At 39.3% G+C, this 18,288-nt stretch overlaps 1 protein-coding gene across 3 annotated transcripts in view; it reads right to left on the minus strand.

Moving 5' to 3' along the window:
- FBN1 (fibrillin 1) overlaps positions 1-18,288 on the minus strand; it is a 158,501-nt gene that overhangs the window by 42,432 nt on the left and 97,781 nt on the right. For all 3 annotated transcript variants that reach the window (XM_082768900.1, XM_082768899.1, XM_082768901.1), the window contains 9 exons: positions 17,035-17,160; positions 16,001-16,225; positions 14,166-14,291; positions 13,945-14,073; positions 12,506-12,631; positions 12,243-12,368; positions 11,880-12,002; positions 7,852-7,977; positions 7,007-7,132 (listed from right to left, as the gene is read on the minus strand). In XM_082768900.1, the coding sequence (XP_082625026.1) occupies positions 7,007-7,132; positions 7,852-7,977; positions 11,880-12,002; positions 12,243-12,368; positions 12,506-12,631; positions 13,945-14,073; positions 14,166-14,291; positions 16,001-16,225; positions 17,035-17,160 (1,233 nt within the window). The remainder of the gene's footprint in view (positions 1-7,006; positions 7,133-7,851; positions 7,978-11,879; positions 12,003-12,242; positions 12,369-12,505; positions 12,632-13,944; positions 14,074-14,165; positions 14,292-16,000; positions 16,226-17,034; positions 17,161-18,288) is intronic.

Here is an 18,288-nt window from a genome sequence, read left to right on the forward strand (position 1 = left end):
TTAATATTTATATCCTTTTTTTCACCCTCCCAGATACTTTTTGCTGTTGCAATAAGTCAAATCATGCCATCCTGCTAAAAGCTGATGGAAATGGAAATCAAGCTCATGAACTCCACATGATTCCATACACAAAAACCCACCTCAGACCCCTTTTGAGAAGATGATTAAGAGAAGGTATTATCCATCAACCAGTTAACAGTCAGTGGGGTTCTCAGCCCCAAACCCTCAGACCTCATCTACCATTGTACCTAAAAGCAACTACCTCTTTCAAGAGAGCAAAAGAGTGGAGCCACCGGGGAGAGTGTCCAGGTAAGACCTTCACCATTTCCTTTATAAACATTTCTTAGGTTTTCTGCCCACCCTTCTTTAGGCATAAGGCTCTACGTCCTTTCTGTATAACCTGTACATATACCCTGCCTTTTCACAAAGGCTACAGGCAACTCTGAGAAGTAGATAACAAATGTCTTGCATCCTACAACTAAATTCTTGACTCAAGATTATTATTTTTTTTTTTTTATAACTCTGTAGTGAAATTGCATCCAGTCTTGTTTTTCTGAGTTTTTCTAAATGAGGCATTGCTCTGAATCAAAACTCCAGACGTGAGTATCCTCACAATCTAAATACTGAAGTCCAGATACAGATCTAAGTCTGGCAGCTGGAATTTACTGTTAATGAAGGCAGACTGCACCACAAAGCCTGAAAACATGCAAATGGACACTTACTTTTTAGAACTTAAGGGGGGGGGGGGGGGGGAGGGAGGGAGGGGAAGGGTGCAGATGATCTCAAAGAATATTTGCCTTCAGTATGTGCAGAAACTCATGTGAAGATAACATCACCCTAAACAGGAAACTAGTGTCTGTTAAAAATCTTAAGGGTGGTCAGGAAAAAAACCAAACAACAAAAAAAAAACAAACAACCAAAAAACAAACAAACTCATTTTGGCTTGGACTGAAGGGAAAGACTAAAAGGAATTTCTAGAGGTCAGTTACAGTATACATTGACATAAAAAAGCTGAGGCAAACACTCTATATTTTAACCTTCATGTGATTTTTTAAAACCAAACTGTTAGACTTTAGCCAGCATTAAGATTGTCCTGTATTTGATTATTTGATGCTTTGAAACAACCAATATCTTCCTTATACCCTCTGGAGCACAACAAAACAACACAAAGACCATCATCAGTTGAGATATTTCTGCCAAGAATTCTTCTAAACCACCAGCAAACACAAACAGAAACTTGCATGCAACAGCTCCACCGCAATGAAGTCATGTTCAGGCTCAATTTTAAGGCAATCTAAAAGCAATTTTTAGTTCTACATAAACTGACTGTGGACTCCATCTCATTTTGTGCTGGCCCACTAAGAGTTTGCACCCCATTACTATCTCCCAGTGGAAGAGAAAGCAATTGCTGCACTTTCTCACAGCTTGTGAGCTGAGCACCTTCCCCGGTGCCAGCCATCCTGTTCCCCCATCAGCTATTTGCCACAAACACTAAAGAGATTGGAATCTTCTGCAGGATGAAAGTTGTGAGCACAAATCTATATCCAAACAGGGGTATTCATAATGGGATCAACTTTATCAGATATCATCCACTAAAATGCCATTTTACTTGCTTTGATCAAAATCTTAAAATCCTTTTCAGCTTTTATCCACCAATAAATAAACAAATAAATAATAGATTTCACTACTTTTTACCTGGGTAAATATCAAATAGGGAATGCAAAATACATTTTCTAATGCCATCTACCTTCACAGTGATGTTGCTGGGCTTATTTCATTGATGCATGGAAAATCTTTCACATACTTAGATGAAAGCTCATTGAGGCGTATAAAATTCCTTTACCAGCTTCTTCCCAAATTGTACTTATTTTCAAAGCTATCTGCATTTAACTTACACATTGCTTTGTTATAATCCCTATTCTCTCCTTTCACTGCACAGCTGAGGTATAAGCCTAAATTTATTGCACTGCAATTATTTCCAAGGCAGAGATCTCAGACCAAACAGGGTCCTGTGTAAATGGGGCAGTGAAATCAATGGAATTTATGCCTGCTTATACTGGAGCTTAACATGGATTTATGTTACCATAAGTACTGAATTATGACTTCACAGAATGAATCAAAAAGGAGAAGTTGAGCTCTGTAGGGGAAAATTAATTCAACATAAATATCTTTAATAAAAGAGTCCAGATTGTGCTGTCTGCATGGCAGTACAAACAGTACTACACTCTTCAAATAGCTCCAACTATTTTCATGCAATTGTTTGAAGAGCAAGGCATTACTCAGACTGAGTAAAGGTATCACGACCCAAAGAGCACACAGGAGAATGCTGCTCAAGTCAATGTTTCACAGAATGATGGCCTATTCCCATTGACTTCAGTGGGATTTTCATTAAAGAGTAAAGGAGTGAGTCACTGATTTATATCAACCTTCTCTTTCTGCCTCCAGTATGAGTCTGTGACAAGCCAAGGAAAATAAAGACATTCCAATCCAAGACTGACACTGCATCCTCAGCTGGTCCCACTGTGTCCCAGTCCTGCTGTACACATGCTCTCAGCTCTGTAATTGCACAACTCCCATTAATACTAAGGGAGTTGTCTGCTACAACAGATGAGAATATGCATGATAAATAAAATGCAGATCTGACATCATAACAATCCCAAGCACTATGGGGAAAAAAAAAAGTCAGTCACCCTATTTTGTTGGCTCTTTCAGTTCTCTGGACCAATGTTTTTTTTCCCTCAAGTCCTTGGCAATTAATAAAGCATCTCTCTCACTGATCAAAGAGACACAAGTATTTAGGGCTGTGAATGTACAGCAAAAATATATGCCTCACATATACCTGTTGTGTTGGCACTATGCCTGCAAACATGTCAGCCAAGTGCAAGAAACAGCTAGCCAGCACCTGCACAGAGTCCCCACACAGTTTATAAGTGCATCATTAAAAATCAGCCAGAGAGAAGCACAGGGAGAAGTCACTTTATTCTTGCCTATACTCTGGAAACATCCAAATGCAGAGGAATCTCTGCATTTGAACAAAGAAACACTAACCCATGACAATTCATATATCCATCACAGGGCATGAAAGCATCAAAGTATGCCATGTACATTTACTGTTAAGTTTCACTGGGGATTCAATAGCCTATAAAGACTCTTAGCAAAGCGTGAATTTAATTCAGTCTTCACCTATAAATTAGTACAGTTTTTCAAGAATAATGCAAATCCCTCAAGCATTTTCTGACTTTTTTTTTTTTTTTTTAATTTTTGGCACTTTTAATATATATATAAATATATATATATATATAATCTGTGCATTTTATTGCACTGACGTTCCACTGGTATTTCGAGCCTGGCACTGATTCCCACCAGACCGGTCGTCTGGTGGAAGTCACAAGGCATTTCCTCCTCCTGGGATGCTGCCCATGTAATCAGGTGAGGAAAAGGAGCTATTAAGAAGGAATGCTTCTCAGAAGGGAGAAGACAGTGACTTCTGTCTTCTATTTCAACTTAGCACTCGTTTCAACATATGAGTGGAAATATATATGGAAAAATTCCCTTAGTCTGAGCTCTGTACTTGGTGTAACTGTTTTCTTCTTTGGGATTCACTCTCGGATTCTGTTTCGCATACTGCAGTGTAAGCCCCTCCTGGAGTTTTTTCCCATGGGCCAGGTCTAGCCTGCTATTGATCCTTACATAATCAGCCCGGGGTACAGCATGTTGTTGATGGACAGGCACCTACTCACAATGCACTCCTTCTGTAATACTCCCATTTGGCGGGTAACCTCATAATATTATTATCTTTTGGTATTTGGCCTGACACAGCCAGCTCCCAAATTCATAACGGGAAATGTATTTGTTTCACTGATACCACAATTCTCTTGTGCCATCAGACTGAAGCACAATGTATTATTAATGGCCAGAAGCCAAAGGCAGGGGAGAGAAAGTCAAAACAGATTGTACATGCCACAAAGTGTTATGGACCTACTTCTGAGGGCAAATGACAAGGCTCACCTCTTCCTTTCACAGTATCAGTTGTCTTTCTCTTTTTAGCTGTGTTATTCTCAGCCATGCAAGTATTTAACAGCATGCACACACTTCTCCTTTAGCTGTTAATATCATCACTACTGAGTGACAGCAAGTAGCATTCAGGACCAAACCCTCTAATCTCGCCCAAAGGCCATGGCTGAACACCTTCCACCAGCCTTTCTCCAAACAGAGTGGCCCTCACAAAGTCAGCAAGCAGAAACTGACCCCAGTCCTCCAATTCCCCAAGCTTGCTGTGGAGAAGCCTAGACCATTTGAGCACTACTTTTTATCTGCTGACCATCTCAGGTGACTTCTGCCCCAGGGTCACCTCACGCAGTTTGACTTTGTGAAGAGCAGCCTAACCCTGTCCAAGCACAGCTTCACCAGGAGCACACAGCCATAACTAGCCAGGATGGGTGTAAGAGAGTCAGAGAAGAATTTGTTCCTCTAAGAAAGTATCAGAGCAAGTAAAGCTGAGGCTCTGCATCAACAGTGAAATACTGCATCCAAAGCACCGATGAATCTCCAAATGCAAGTGCCAATACAGGATTCCATCTCTGCGCAAATACACGAATACTTTATTGAGAGAAAAAGCAGATAAATTTGTTATAAAGCTCAGCAATCTGGAACAGAGATAGGGGAAAGCTTTGCAATCTTTCCTCTAGTGGCTATGAACCACTACTTGCCTAGAAAAATCTAAAATGAACTGCTCTTGGTCAGTCTTGCCACAGTTTGCTTTGTGAATGGAAATTACATCATTTGTAACATTTTGCCTCAGAAACCTGCATTCACAGTGTATATTTGTGTATAAAACATTTTTAATTTTATTTTTGTTACTAAGCTCTGTACACATTCTACTGAGAACCAAGGCAGGGGGGAGGAGGGGAAGGGGAGGCTAACATCTGTGTGGGATGGGAATGCAAGTCAGTGGGTGGATTCTGAATACTGTTACATGATTGGTGAAATACATGTTTATTTGTTAAAATGGAAACAATCAGTAATGACAAGGGAGCTGAAATATTTAGACAAAACTGTAATGGAACCCAGAGGACGTTATTTAATTGTTCTCATGAAACAAAGAACCTCCCATTCAAAGTATTGTAGACATTTTTGTAATTTTTTTCCACGGGAGTTCCTAATTACTGTGAATGCTTTTGAACTGTCTGCATGACAAGAATCGGGCCCTTGTGTCAAGGTGCTGTTAGTAGGGTCCCTACTGAAGAAGTCTTGAAAGATGCTCTCATGGGTTTTAGTACCTGGGTCTAGAAAATTCAGCTCTGGCACTTAGGCTATGCAAGCATGAGGTGTGGAATTCAAAAGACTCCACCAGTAAATCAGACTTTTTCTGTCAGAATGTGAGAATCTGCACAATGGGACCTGTTTCCTATGCTTTGGTTCCTACAAACAGTCTCCTCATCATGAAACCAGGCTATGAAGGTCCTGCTCTGCTTTCTCCCTTCCCCGAAGACTTACTTAAATCCAAACAATTTTGGTGAGTTGAGTATGGTCCCATCACAGCTGTACCAGCACAACTGATACTACATCATTTTGTTCCTTAGGCCACTGGCCTCTTTCAAATCACAGAGGGTTTCTATAGCATCTGCTGTAAGTTAGGTGTCCTGGTGAGTAGCGTCCTCCCTGGGACACTGACACATAGCCAGGATAAAGAAAGAACAGGCTGAGAGAAAGGTAAGTACATTTGAGGCGGTGAGAAGAGCCTACATGGCAGATAGCATCCATCCAGAGGGCTGGGCTTGGCTGGAACCAGGAGGCAGGGATTTCCCCGCCTCTGTTAACAAAAGAGTATTTATTGGGACAATTGCCACTACCTTGTGTCACATGCTGCCAAAATGGTGTCTGTTTCCAGGCACTTCCCCAGAAGCCATACCTCAGATTCCTCCCTTGCCTCCAGGACCTTTCTCTGCCTTTTCCCTTCTACTAGTCGTTTCATCTTCCCTGAAAGCTCCTTACTGTCACTCATTACACGGTGTGATAGCTGTACCATGTCTAACTGATCAGCATGAGGGATTTCAGGTCTAGAGAACTGAAGATATTTACATAATTTAGGACAGAAACAAAGAACAACGAAATATTGGTCTACAGGGTACAATTAGAGTTTTCTTGGATTTAGATCAGTTCATATGTAAGTCAAAGGCAGCTGTTACTAATGCATAACTATTCGTCCGCAATCCAATATGCAAAGTACAACTTAAGTTCTCAGATTGTTCTATGAGAGCTGTTAAAAACCAGCCTCATATATTTGGGGCACTTACAGTATATTAATAACTCAGTACAATAAGAGCAGACAAAGAATAAAAGTCTCAAAAACATTGCCAAAAATGTGTTTACCTTAAGTCTACATCAAAATTATATTAAACATATGTTTGCTTTCATATTTTGGGCAAAGCCTAAGATTCTCAACACCTTGGCTTGAGACAACAGCATTAGGATCATGCCCTTTAAGTCTGTATATTTGAACCTCGTTTCTGTTAGCTTGCAATATATGAACTAATGCAAATTCTGATTTTGCTGATATAATGTAGTTGGGTAGGTGTATTGTTGCCACTTTGCAAGAACTGAGAATATATTTTGGCACATATTTCAAGCCATTATGTTTGCCAAAATAACACTTGGAAACAAGACCCGTTATTTGCATGCACAGCATACAATTAACTAATCCTAAACCACTGTGGCCCTCAACAGTCTGTCAAATTACAGCCAATGGCATTTTCTGTTCTCTTAGACTAACAACGATACAGTAAGCCCAATTTTGCTCCCAGTGCATATTTTATCACTCATTTCAGCAGAACCTGCATTAAGCTGAAAGTTGTGCCACAGAATGGAAGCAAGTTTGGGTAAGGATTACAATATTTAACACGAGTGAAAAGAATCACAGTGAGGAGGTTTTGAACACTAGAAAAACTAAAAAGGCATATAGAATCACAAGTTCAACTGAAGATTAACTATTAACTTTGTAACATACCTGTGCAACCAGTTGTGCCTTTCTTGCCTGAATATCCCATATCACAATGACAGATAAACGAGCCTTTTGTGTTCTCACAGGTTCCACTCAGACAAATGTTTGGATGCAGATCACACTCATTAACATCTAAAAAAAAACAAACAACCACCACATAATTTAAGATTTATTAAATAAAATTCTTAGAAAGTAACTAGCAAAATCTCTGAGATATGGTTCCTTAAAGACTCAAAATCAGCAGTATTGTCCAAAGAATGACTATGACTATTTATTGAAGCTTTCTATGTATATGTATGCGTGTGTCTGTATAGTTATATATGCATACACACACAGACACTATCTAGTTTTGCTCAAACAGTTCTCAAATATTCTCCAGATTTTTAATTTACATGTGAAAATTTGTTCCGGATTCAAACTGTTTCCTGACTTTGTTCTACCAAAGCACAGTACTTGCACACAGTTTGGTTTAGTGACAAGTTTAATCAGCACTGATGATTTACCTTGCCAGAAATTTTCCAGTGTCACCCATCAGCAGTTCCTTTCTATAAGCCCTCTTTGATCTGAGCTGCATAAGAGCTTATTGGAAGAGGACCCAGAGATACACTATTATAGATCACCACGTCTGCATCCCAACTTGATCTGGGGGTATACTGGAACACACAGAAATTACATCTGCGTTTGGTAAACATAGCTTGTGCACTAGGACTATTCCTGTGGTCAGGTGGCCAAAATTGCAGCATAAGAGCAATACCTTTTAAATACCATTGTCTACCTACTTGGAAATAGTGCCTTAATGAATATTTTTTTCCTTAGTTAAAGCAAAGAGGAAAAGATATATTTTCACTTACCTACACAAGTCTTCATGTCCTCTGATGCCATGAATCCATCATAGCAAAGACACCTGTATTCTCCTGGGATGTTTGTGCACTGGCCTCCATCACAGATGTTAGGATTGTCTTCACACTCGTCAATATCTACAGGGAAAAATCATATGCTTTAGATATGTTATCTTTATGCAGTGCAACTAACCGTAACCATAGCAAGCAAACATTGGTAATCACACTCAAGATTGAATCCTTGAACAGTATATTGCAAAACTGTCTTGATGATTAAACTTGCCATCTCCTGGTAAAGTCTGTGGAAAACATTCCACTCGTGCTCCAACAGGAGCAGGAACCAGCTTTGTAGGTAAAAAAGTCACTAAGAAAAAAATACAGAACCTTTGTCACACCGCATGGCCACATATAATTGTATCTTTTTAGATACCATCCATCATTGTTGAAGTCAATGGAAGCTCCAAATTCAAATACAGGGACTTGATCCAGTCAAGCTCATGATGTGAATAATTATAGCACATACATTTATGTCACTAAGAGATTTTATGGTGGTTTTTGGGTGGGGTGGGTTTTTTTGTGGGCTGGTTTGTTTTTTTGTTTGTTTGTTTTAGCATTTCAGCAGACTGGCTAACTCAGACACATACTTACATTCTCCAGCATATAAGATGCTTTTTCAATTCATGAATCAGCCATCACCGATTTGGGGCAACTGCAGAAGCGGACACTTTATTATATTATTGCAGCCATGCTAAGGTCTGGAATCTTTCAAATTCCCTGGGGTTACGTTATTGTTTCTTGTAAAAATCCCTAGAATTTCCCTGTATCAGCACCAACATAGACCAGCAAGGATAAAAATCAGAAACTCTGCTTAGTGATTCCATGGGAAAAAAGTCAGTACAAAAAGGACAAGATTCAGGAACCCCCTTCTGAGAACAAGGGTGTAACTCATTATCAGACTGGTCTATTGTGGATTGCAGTAATTATGCAGCTGCAGAAAATGAACGCACTTTAACTAAAAATATTATGTTCATTATTCTTCTGTATTTCTAGCAGCAAATGTTTGTGTGGATACACACAGCTTCTGCAAGGAAGAAGGCTGACTCACCCTTGTTCATCTTAATGAGCAAATAACATTGGCATGGACATTAGCCTGGAAATGTTAATTTGGAATGAAATTTGAATTAACATGCAAAATTAAGCTCTATAAATTGGGATAATGACAGAAATGAAGAGCTTTATTTATTAACCTGTCACTGTACTGATTTCACAGTTGGGGGAAAATCATCTGACAAAGAACCTGTTGTTTCTCCTAACTGAGGTGATTATTTATGCATAACCTCACCAATTCAAATCTGACCTACTACTGAACTGAACAGCATTCTCAATAGCTCAATTATCAAGAAATATATTCCATAATAGCTTCTAGCTCTGTATGATGTTAAAATTAAAAGACATGTTCACAAAGAGAGCAAACTGAAAATGTAAAATAGGTGTTTCACATACTTAGGTCAAAATGCTACTAAATCATGTACCTTGCACAAACATACAACACAGTACAATCAGTCATTATGTGCAAAAAGTAGAATATGTTGCAAAAAAAAAAATTTTCTTATTTGTCACTAAGTTTGGGTAGAAGTCAAAATTTCAGCATGCAGACTTTGAATATTCACCATACACTTATATATGTAATTAACTTATCTTCATAAGAAGAATGCAGCATTTTCAGATACTAAAAGCATGGTGAAGGTGGTCTGGGTATTTTCTTGGGTAGAGTTTGACTAGATATCCAAAAGTCTCTAGTATTTCTGCTATCCGTACATGACACATGTGCAGACATAGCTGATATCTTTCTACACAGACTGTAGGAAAAAGCATCCGACTAAAATTTGATCACTGTTATTTGTGTTCACAATTAATTGTATCTACAATCTTTCCTGGATATGCTCACATAGATCTGTAATAATAACAAAAATCTGGTATGTCATCCTTCAAATCCCACCTATTGGCAATAATCCTTAATGGAATTTCATTCATTCTCATATTTTATATTTAAAAAAAAACTAATACAGATGCAGGAAATACCAGAGTTCCTCTATAAACATAGAATTATAATAATATCAAATGGTTTTTGAAGTGAGGATATAAATTATCTTTTAGATTTGGGATAGCAACCTGTTCTAGCATGACATCAGTAGCTCCCCAAAGCTGCAGTCATTTGTTGGAGTGTGAGGCATCTATTCAGTATGGTATTTTGTGTTAAGTACATGGATAGGCCTAGAGAAATCAGCATACTTATGGAAACCTCCTTACACATTAGTTATTGCATCCAAGTCTTTCTTAGGGGAGAATATGAAAATGAATAGCTAGCAGCTATTAATGGCTGTCCTGTAAATGAAATTTTATTTTTCAGAGTCAAGGCTGGATATAAATATTCAAAAATTAACTAAGATCAGATGGTTCCTCACCCAGATCTGACTACAAACCTCTAAGGACTTTTTTATGCTTGAGTGGTCAAAGACATTGAGAACCCACGCCCTCCACACAGCAAGGACAATTGCTCCTTCCCTTTTTAAACCTGAAAAGGGAAAGATGATAGTTTTCTATTCCAAAGGTTTTTGTTTAATAGGCAGGAAGATGCTCTAAACAATCCGCTCTGTTCTTGGTTTTAGAGATTCCTCTGGCTAAGGGCAAGAAGGGCTAAAACAGAGGAGAACTGTTGCTAGCCATCAGACTTGAAATCCCTAAGACTGCCTGAATATGCACTTGTGTTATTTGTACCCAAGTCAAGCCAAGATGAAAACACAAAAGTGGACAACAGACCCCCTGCTCCTCCCCTCCCTCTCATGTATCTGCTAATCCTGTCAGGTTTAGATTCTGGTTGAGTCACAATTTTGATCAAATGGTTTTTATTTTTGCATTCAAAAAGTGCCCAAAACAGCACTGTTGGCAAGTTTTTGCATGTTGGTAAGTTTTTGCCTTCACAAGAAAGTTGACCTATCCCTGCTCACTAAAGTAAAACATTTCTAATTTAAGTATTTGAGGTTTTGAAATATTTAATTTCAGGGTCAAATTTGCACTTTTCTAGTTGACTTCTGTCTTTGTAAAAGGGTCAGATGCTTGATGAAGATTGGCTACTTCACAGCATTGTGACAGTGTAATCTTTCAATGGGGGGCAAGCTGAATTGAACCATGCTTTAAGGCTCTTTTATCCTTTGGAATGGTAGTGAATGGCCTCAGGGTAAATGAGATCTTGTTCAGAGGTCCATAAATATTTACCAATTCTAAATGTGAGTCCTCTCTACTAATTTAGCATAGAAAACTCTCAATTTGTTCTACTATAAAGGCAATTCTATTCCAAGGGATTAACCCTGCTATATTTCTCATGCTCTTCAAGTTCTTGGATGGAATTGGCAAACAGCTGGCAAATATTCACATGCCTCAGCAGTTCAGTGGTTGTGCAGGAAGAAATAAGAAAAGAGCAGAGAATAATTATCTTTCCACTAACCTATGTGGAAATCACTGAGTACAATCCACATACTGGGATTATGACTACCAGAATCCCAAAGGAGAACACCCAACCATTACAGAGATCTGATGACAATTTTCTCACAAACTCTGTTTAGAGTGCAAGAGCAATGTTTCCTAAGAAAGATTTGCACTATTCAAATTTCAGTTTGGCTGAAAGTCATTCCGTTTTGAATGAATGCAGGACACTTGCATTTCACTAAACGAAGAACTAAAAATAGGATTATTTATTTTTTTTTGGTTGTTTAAAAGCAGACAACACTGCATCTCTATTTGTTCTCCAATATAATCATATGGTATACACGTATGGCATTCTGACATATGTTTATGATGATTCTTTCCATTAACTTCAACACATTTTGGATTTGGACCTATTATACCTTAAGGGAGAAAATTTATCTGCTACTAAAGTATCACTGCCTTTTGCTACCAAATATTAATATTAAGAAGAAGTTACATTTTTAAAATACTGAAATCAACCATTTCAGCTGAAGAGTTCCAAAAATCTCCCTTACCAGTACACGTCCTATGGTCTGGCATGAGTGCAAAGCCTTGTTTACAGCTACATTCATAGCTGCCCTCGGAGTTTGTACAGAAGTTCTCACAGCCACCATTCATTATGCTGCACTCGTCAATATCTAAAATGGAGAAAATTACAGTTAATACCCACAGTATCTTTTACTTTAAAACACATTTCACAGACATACTTGGAGTTAGTTTTCCAGAACAGCATCAATCCAGCCTCTACACTTGCTTTTGCATGCTCCTCGAAGATACAAGCGTTTGCAAATACAGGCATTAGGAAGAATGTCAGGCAAACCAGGAAGGAAAAGAATCTTCCCTACTCACTAGGCATCTTGTGTAGGCTTTGTCCTTACCAACACAGTGTAACTTGTCAGGTGTAGACTGATATCCAGGGTTACAAGAACACTGATACTTTCCAATCAGGTTGACACAATGTCCGTTTCGGCACAAGTTGGTGCTTAGATCACATTCATTAATGTCTGTTGCAAAAGAAAAAGACAAACACATTTTTATATCTGTATGGAAATGAAACTATTGCAAACATAATACATGCTAGCACAGTAAAAGATTAGTATAAAGATCTGTGCACAGTATCAATTTTATCTCCATATCTCACCTATACATGCAGAAATATTTGGTGATATCTGATGGCCTGGAGGACAATCACACCGAAAACTTCCCTCTGTGTTGAGGCAGGTTCCACCTCGGCAGAGAAGGGGGTTGCGCTGACACTCATCGATGTCTGTGAGAAGAAGGGAAAGCACATCTGTGGTGGTTTTACTCAGGCGGGCAGCCGAGCTCCACCACAACTGCTCTCTCACTCCCCTTCTCCTCAAAGAGGTAGGGGGAGAAAATACAACACAGAGAACTCGAGGTCTGAGATGAGAAAGGTTTAATTAAAGGGAAAGGGAATGGGGAGAAAAAAAAGAAACAAAAGAAACAATAAGTCCGTGTGGAAGCACAGAGAGAGGGGAAAAAAAAAAAAATCTCTACTTCCCATCAACAAGTGATGTTCGGCCACGTACTGGGAAGTAGGGCCTCAAAACGTGTAGTGGTTGTTCAGGAGGAACAGCCCCCTCCCCCACGAGAGCCCCCCTTTTTATTGCTGAGTGTGACATCAGGTGTTATGGAATATCCCTTTGGTTGGTTTAGGTCAGCTGCCCTGGCAATGTCCCCTCCCCACCACTTGCCCACCCCCAGTGTGCTGGCTCTTGGGGGCTTGGAAGGAGTACTGATGCCGTGCCAGCACTACGCAGCAATAGACACAACGCTTGAGTGATATCAGTGCTGTTCCAGCTACAAGTGCAGAGCACAGCACTGTGTGGGCTGCTGCAGGGAAAAGGTGACTCCAGCTCAGACAGACCCAACACAACATCACCACCAGGATCAGCACTGCCAAAGCACCAGCCCTGGCAATGCCCCAGCAGCAGCCCTAACAATGCCCCAGCACTGTTCCTCTCATGAGCATACCTATGCATCTCCTCATCCAATGCCTTTCCAGGTGCTGACCATGCTAATCTCCCCAGGGTTCCAAAACACGTGTTAAAACAAGGCACGGGACTGCTCCACACACCGTACTCACACAGCCCCTGTATGCCACATCCTACTCCCCTCACTGACATGCGTACCAGGGGAAGTGATCACTGCAGACCAAGAAAAACTTTCCTCTGTCCTGACCGAGTCCATCTGTCCCCTTAGTCTTCTCCCACTCCCAGTTCCATCAGCCCAGATTGATGCTGGAGCCTTTGCTACAGCTAGTCATTCCTTAAAACTGCTTTAACTTCAGAGTTGAGGATTGTATCCCTCTCAACAGATTGTGGGGATAAATTTAACCTCCTAAAATCCTGACCCTTGCACATTTATGCTTTGGCATCCTACAGAAATAGGAAATTAATGTTTGTGGTGGAAACCAAATTAAAGCAAGCTTTAATAAGACTCAAAAATGAGAGGGATCTAAATCAAGGCACAATCAGGCCTTTAAAATAACCTGATTGCTTCACAAAAATAAAACATACGTAAAATACTACTGCACATCTACGGTATTTAAAAACATACCCATGCAGTTTTTCATCATCATAAATCCACTTTCATAGCCTTCAAAACATTCACATTCGAAGTCCCCAGGAGTATTGACACAGATCCCTTGACCACAAAGATCAGGAGAGATGCGGCATTCATCGATATCTGTAACAGAAAAAAACATTCACAGTATTTTCAAAGTAGTCCAGCTTTTCCTTTTCCAAATCAAAGTTATGAGAGGTGTCTACGCAGTTTACCTGTGCAGTTCCTCTCTTCAGAATCAAGGGCAAATCCACTATCACATCTACACTTGAAACTGCCAATGGTGTTTCTGCATTTTCCATGGGTACAAAGGCTGGGGACCATTTTACATTCATTGATATCTAAAAATGAAACAGATTAGGCATTTGATTGTCAAGTGAGCTAGCAGAACATCCAAAAACTTCAAGAAGGACAGATTAGTAAAAATGTAAATTCTGCAATAAGAAGCCAACCGCAATTTATACACGCAAACTTTCATCACTTCCCTCAATGTAATAACAAGCATTCATAAGCAAATATATTATCTTTAACACAGACTTTGGAAGAGTTTTACAGAGAGGTAAGTATCCTTTATTTCACAGAATCTAGAGTGTAACTAAGGTGCTAAGGAAGACCTCTGTTCAGTGCAAAGGTATTCAAGCACTGCATAGACTTCATGCTTCTTGTCCTCAAAGAGGGAATGCCTGAGAAAGAGGGGACAGGTCATGCAAGATCTTGATGATATATTCTCTTAAAAAAGCCACATTTCTCACTCTTCTTAGCTCCCTGTGTATGGATTTAATGATAAGGATATATGATATTATCCCTTCATACAAGAACTGCACACAAAAGAACAACATTGACTTCAGAGATCATTCTTTCATGTGATAATTAACTCTCCTTTTGGGAAACTTGGCCACACTACATAAACTGATAGTGCCTTCCACCTAACCACCAATACAGACACTATGTAGTGGAACTGCATACAGCACTTTTTGCCATAAAAGGGCAAAAGGTCTTATCCTTCCTTTGTCCTACAGGATCTAATTGCAGCTCACTGAAGGAGACATTGATTTAAATGGATGGAGGATCAAACCTACAAGGGCAAAGGAAGCTTCCAAAAGAACCAGTGCTAGTGGTTCTATCTGCTAGTTTCTGAGAAAAAATGTGTCTTTCATGAGTCACAGAAAATATGAGCATAAATAACAGCATGTCTCACTTCTTTATGGATAATTAATGGCTTAGCAAATGTTTATAAAGCTAAGACTGAAACTATTTACAACAATTATCATTCATATATATTTCCCTATCCTTTAAAACTTCAAAATATTTAGGTTTTGGTAACTGGCTTTTAAAAAACAAATTCACGTTCAGTTGTGCTTCTGATATTATCTAGCTTAATCCCACTGGTAACCCTGCAAAGATGGCTTTCAACACATGACACCAGGGTGTCACTGTGTGATGCCCACTAATGCTGGTAGTTTACCAAGCACAGTCATAACAAGACTAAGTTTACAGTAAATTCAATTCTGCTCACTTAAGTTATCATGCTGGAAACATTTTTCTCAATTTCTAGTGGGTCCACAAGAAATTACCAAAATTTTTCATCCTCCCTTGCTTGCTCCACTGTAAAATTGAAGTTCCCATACCCTGTGCAGGTAAGAAAGACTCTGCTCTTAGAATATGTCCAAAGCTAACTGCGCCGTTAGTTCTGGTTTCTTTTATTATGAGGTGCCAAGTTTTCAAAACTATTCCATCAGCCAGAGATGCCATTAGATGCATCACAGGAGGCACGGTCATGCACAATTTAACTTCTCTAGTAGAGACAGGGATTTAGTATTTTGAGGCTGCAGTATAATATAGTATTTAATGGTCTGTGACACAGACTAAACGATCTTATGTTTTATTCTGGCCTTACTTTCCATGAAATCTAATGGGATTTGCAAATGTGCCTTAAGGCAACTGAAGTGCCTAACCACCACTGAAATTTTCAAACCCCCAGGAACTGACCAAGAGAAAAAGGAAAAGGCAGCAGAACTTGGTAGCAAAGAACTGCAAACACATCAGATACCTTTAGAAAAAGGTTTCCCAGTAATCTCTATCTTTGTAGAGAATCCAGATCCTCTGGGACAAAGAGCTTCAAATTCTGGTGATCCCTTCAGAGGACATTCCTCACACTCAAAGCCCCATGCTGCCCCCACAGAACAGCAGCAAGCATCCATTCGGTGTCGGCCTGGTATTTGTAAAGTGCATTGCTCATCTTCATGCTGCAGGTAGCAACTCTCCAAGCGAATGTCTGTTGGCCAATTGAACAATATGTTGAGAGAGAAAAAGAAAATTTAGTTCACTGCAGAGGAATCTCCAGAATCCCTTCTCAAGACAGTTTGCTCTGTGCTTTTGAGGATTCATGGGGCATACCAACCCCACTGCACAGCTCCTAACAGCAAAATATGAACATTAAATTTGAAAATTAACAACTGAATAAAGTTTAAATGTTTTCTCTAAAATGATGCTCAACACTTGAAATACATTTAGGCTCAGAAAAGGGTTTTAAGCATTTCAGCTTATGTAAGGTATGGTAAACCTTTAATCAATACAAGCTATTCCTCATTCTGAGACAAATCTTAGGCATTTACTGTTATAAAGGGACGAAGGTGCTTTGTATGAACTGCATACAAAACTTTGATATTCTGTTGCACTCCCCATTAATGCGTACACTGTGGCTACCAACACCACAGCTCTCATCAGAAGCCTTGGTCCTGGCAACAGTGGTCCCAACACCACCCTTCCAACCTCGGTGGGACTGATGATGAAGAGTACTGAGGGCATGGATGAGCTGTAGGGATTTGTCAGATGAACAATTTGGAACCAAATCTATGCCATTCACCAGCCAGCAGATGGTGATGGGCTTTAGACACTACCACTGGAATCTGTTCATATTCCAGTTGAACAGAGTTTATGTCCTTGATTGATTCCACCTGAAAATAACACATGTGGACAAAAATAATTTTCCTTATTTGTAAGAAAACATGCAGCACAAATCTATTTTCTCATTACATAGATTTGCTATTCCCTAGTAGACCTGTAAATGGAATTAATACTTACCAAGACACGTCCGTCCAGAAGCATCTAAAGTCATTCCACTGGGGCACTGGCAAACAAACGATCCCAAGGTATTGACACACTGCCCATTGGTACAGACTCCAGGGAACACCTCACATTCATTTACATCTATTTCCAATGAAAGTGTGAATAAATGTAATCACTAGCATGCTAAGCATTAACAGGTCAGAAAAAATACTAACATTCTAATGTTTGTGTTTTAGGATAAAATACAAAGCCACAACAGTTTATATGGCCTGACAAAACCGCAAATATTTAGGATTTCCTATGCAAGTCAGCCAGAATCAATTAATTACAGACAAATGTTGATGATTAGGAATATTACATGTTGTTATTTGTTGTTCCTATGAATACCGAAATCCAATTCTAAAATAACTAAAAAACATACAAAATTTCCAAAAAAGAAGAAAAATATTTTCAAATATTACCAATTTTCATATCTATTGTTATTTGGCACTTTCTGGAAAGGATAATTTTATTATCTGTGTTAGCATGGCCTGAGCACAAACAAATGTTTAGCAATCTAAGCATGGGGTCCTCCCACCTGTGTCCTTTGTGAAAACCACATGCTACACAACTGCCTCTATAAAAAAGCCTCCAACGTTAAAGATGACCCAAGATGAAGTATAACAATTTTTAAGACAGTAGGGGATAAGAACAAGGAATCAGAAAGGAATGACTGGTCTATAGCTCAACATTCATGTACAGAGTGTAATCAAGAAGTGGGTGGGTTGGACTCATTCATCTTACAGACAAATCTAGTGTGAACAGAGTCTGTGCAACACTCTGACTGCATAGCGCAGGGTAGAGGATGCATGTGTAAGGGGCATCAGTGGCATCTGCCCTTGACTAGATATTATAGATAAAAAGCCCACATCGACTAGGAGGCATGAAGTAAAGCCAACAGACTATCTGTAACCACTGAAACACAGATCACAGCCTGTGAACCATATTTCAGCTGACAACTCCAGGGCTCACCCATAAACTCGAGGAACACTGCTAATTTAGTTTGCTTATTTCCTTGCACAAGGCCCGTTACTAATTTTACATGGACTATGTATGGGAGAACTGAGTATCACCTTTTATGAACAAAACTTACTCTCTTTCCCTGTCTCTCACTTGCCGGTAAATTTCCCTGAGCTCTTCCCCTGTCTTGAAAAATGCTTACATTGGTTGAAACCCAAATACCACTTTAGTATGTTAAAACCAGGGGAAAGCACTCAGAAGAATCTGGGA

The sequence above is a fragment of the Aythya marila genome, assembly GCF_965140915.1.
Source record: "Aythya marila genome assembly, chromosome: 11".
Lineage (NCBI taxonomy): Eukaryota > Metazoa > Chordata > Aves > Anseriformes > Anatidae > Aythya > Aythya marila.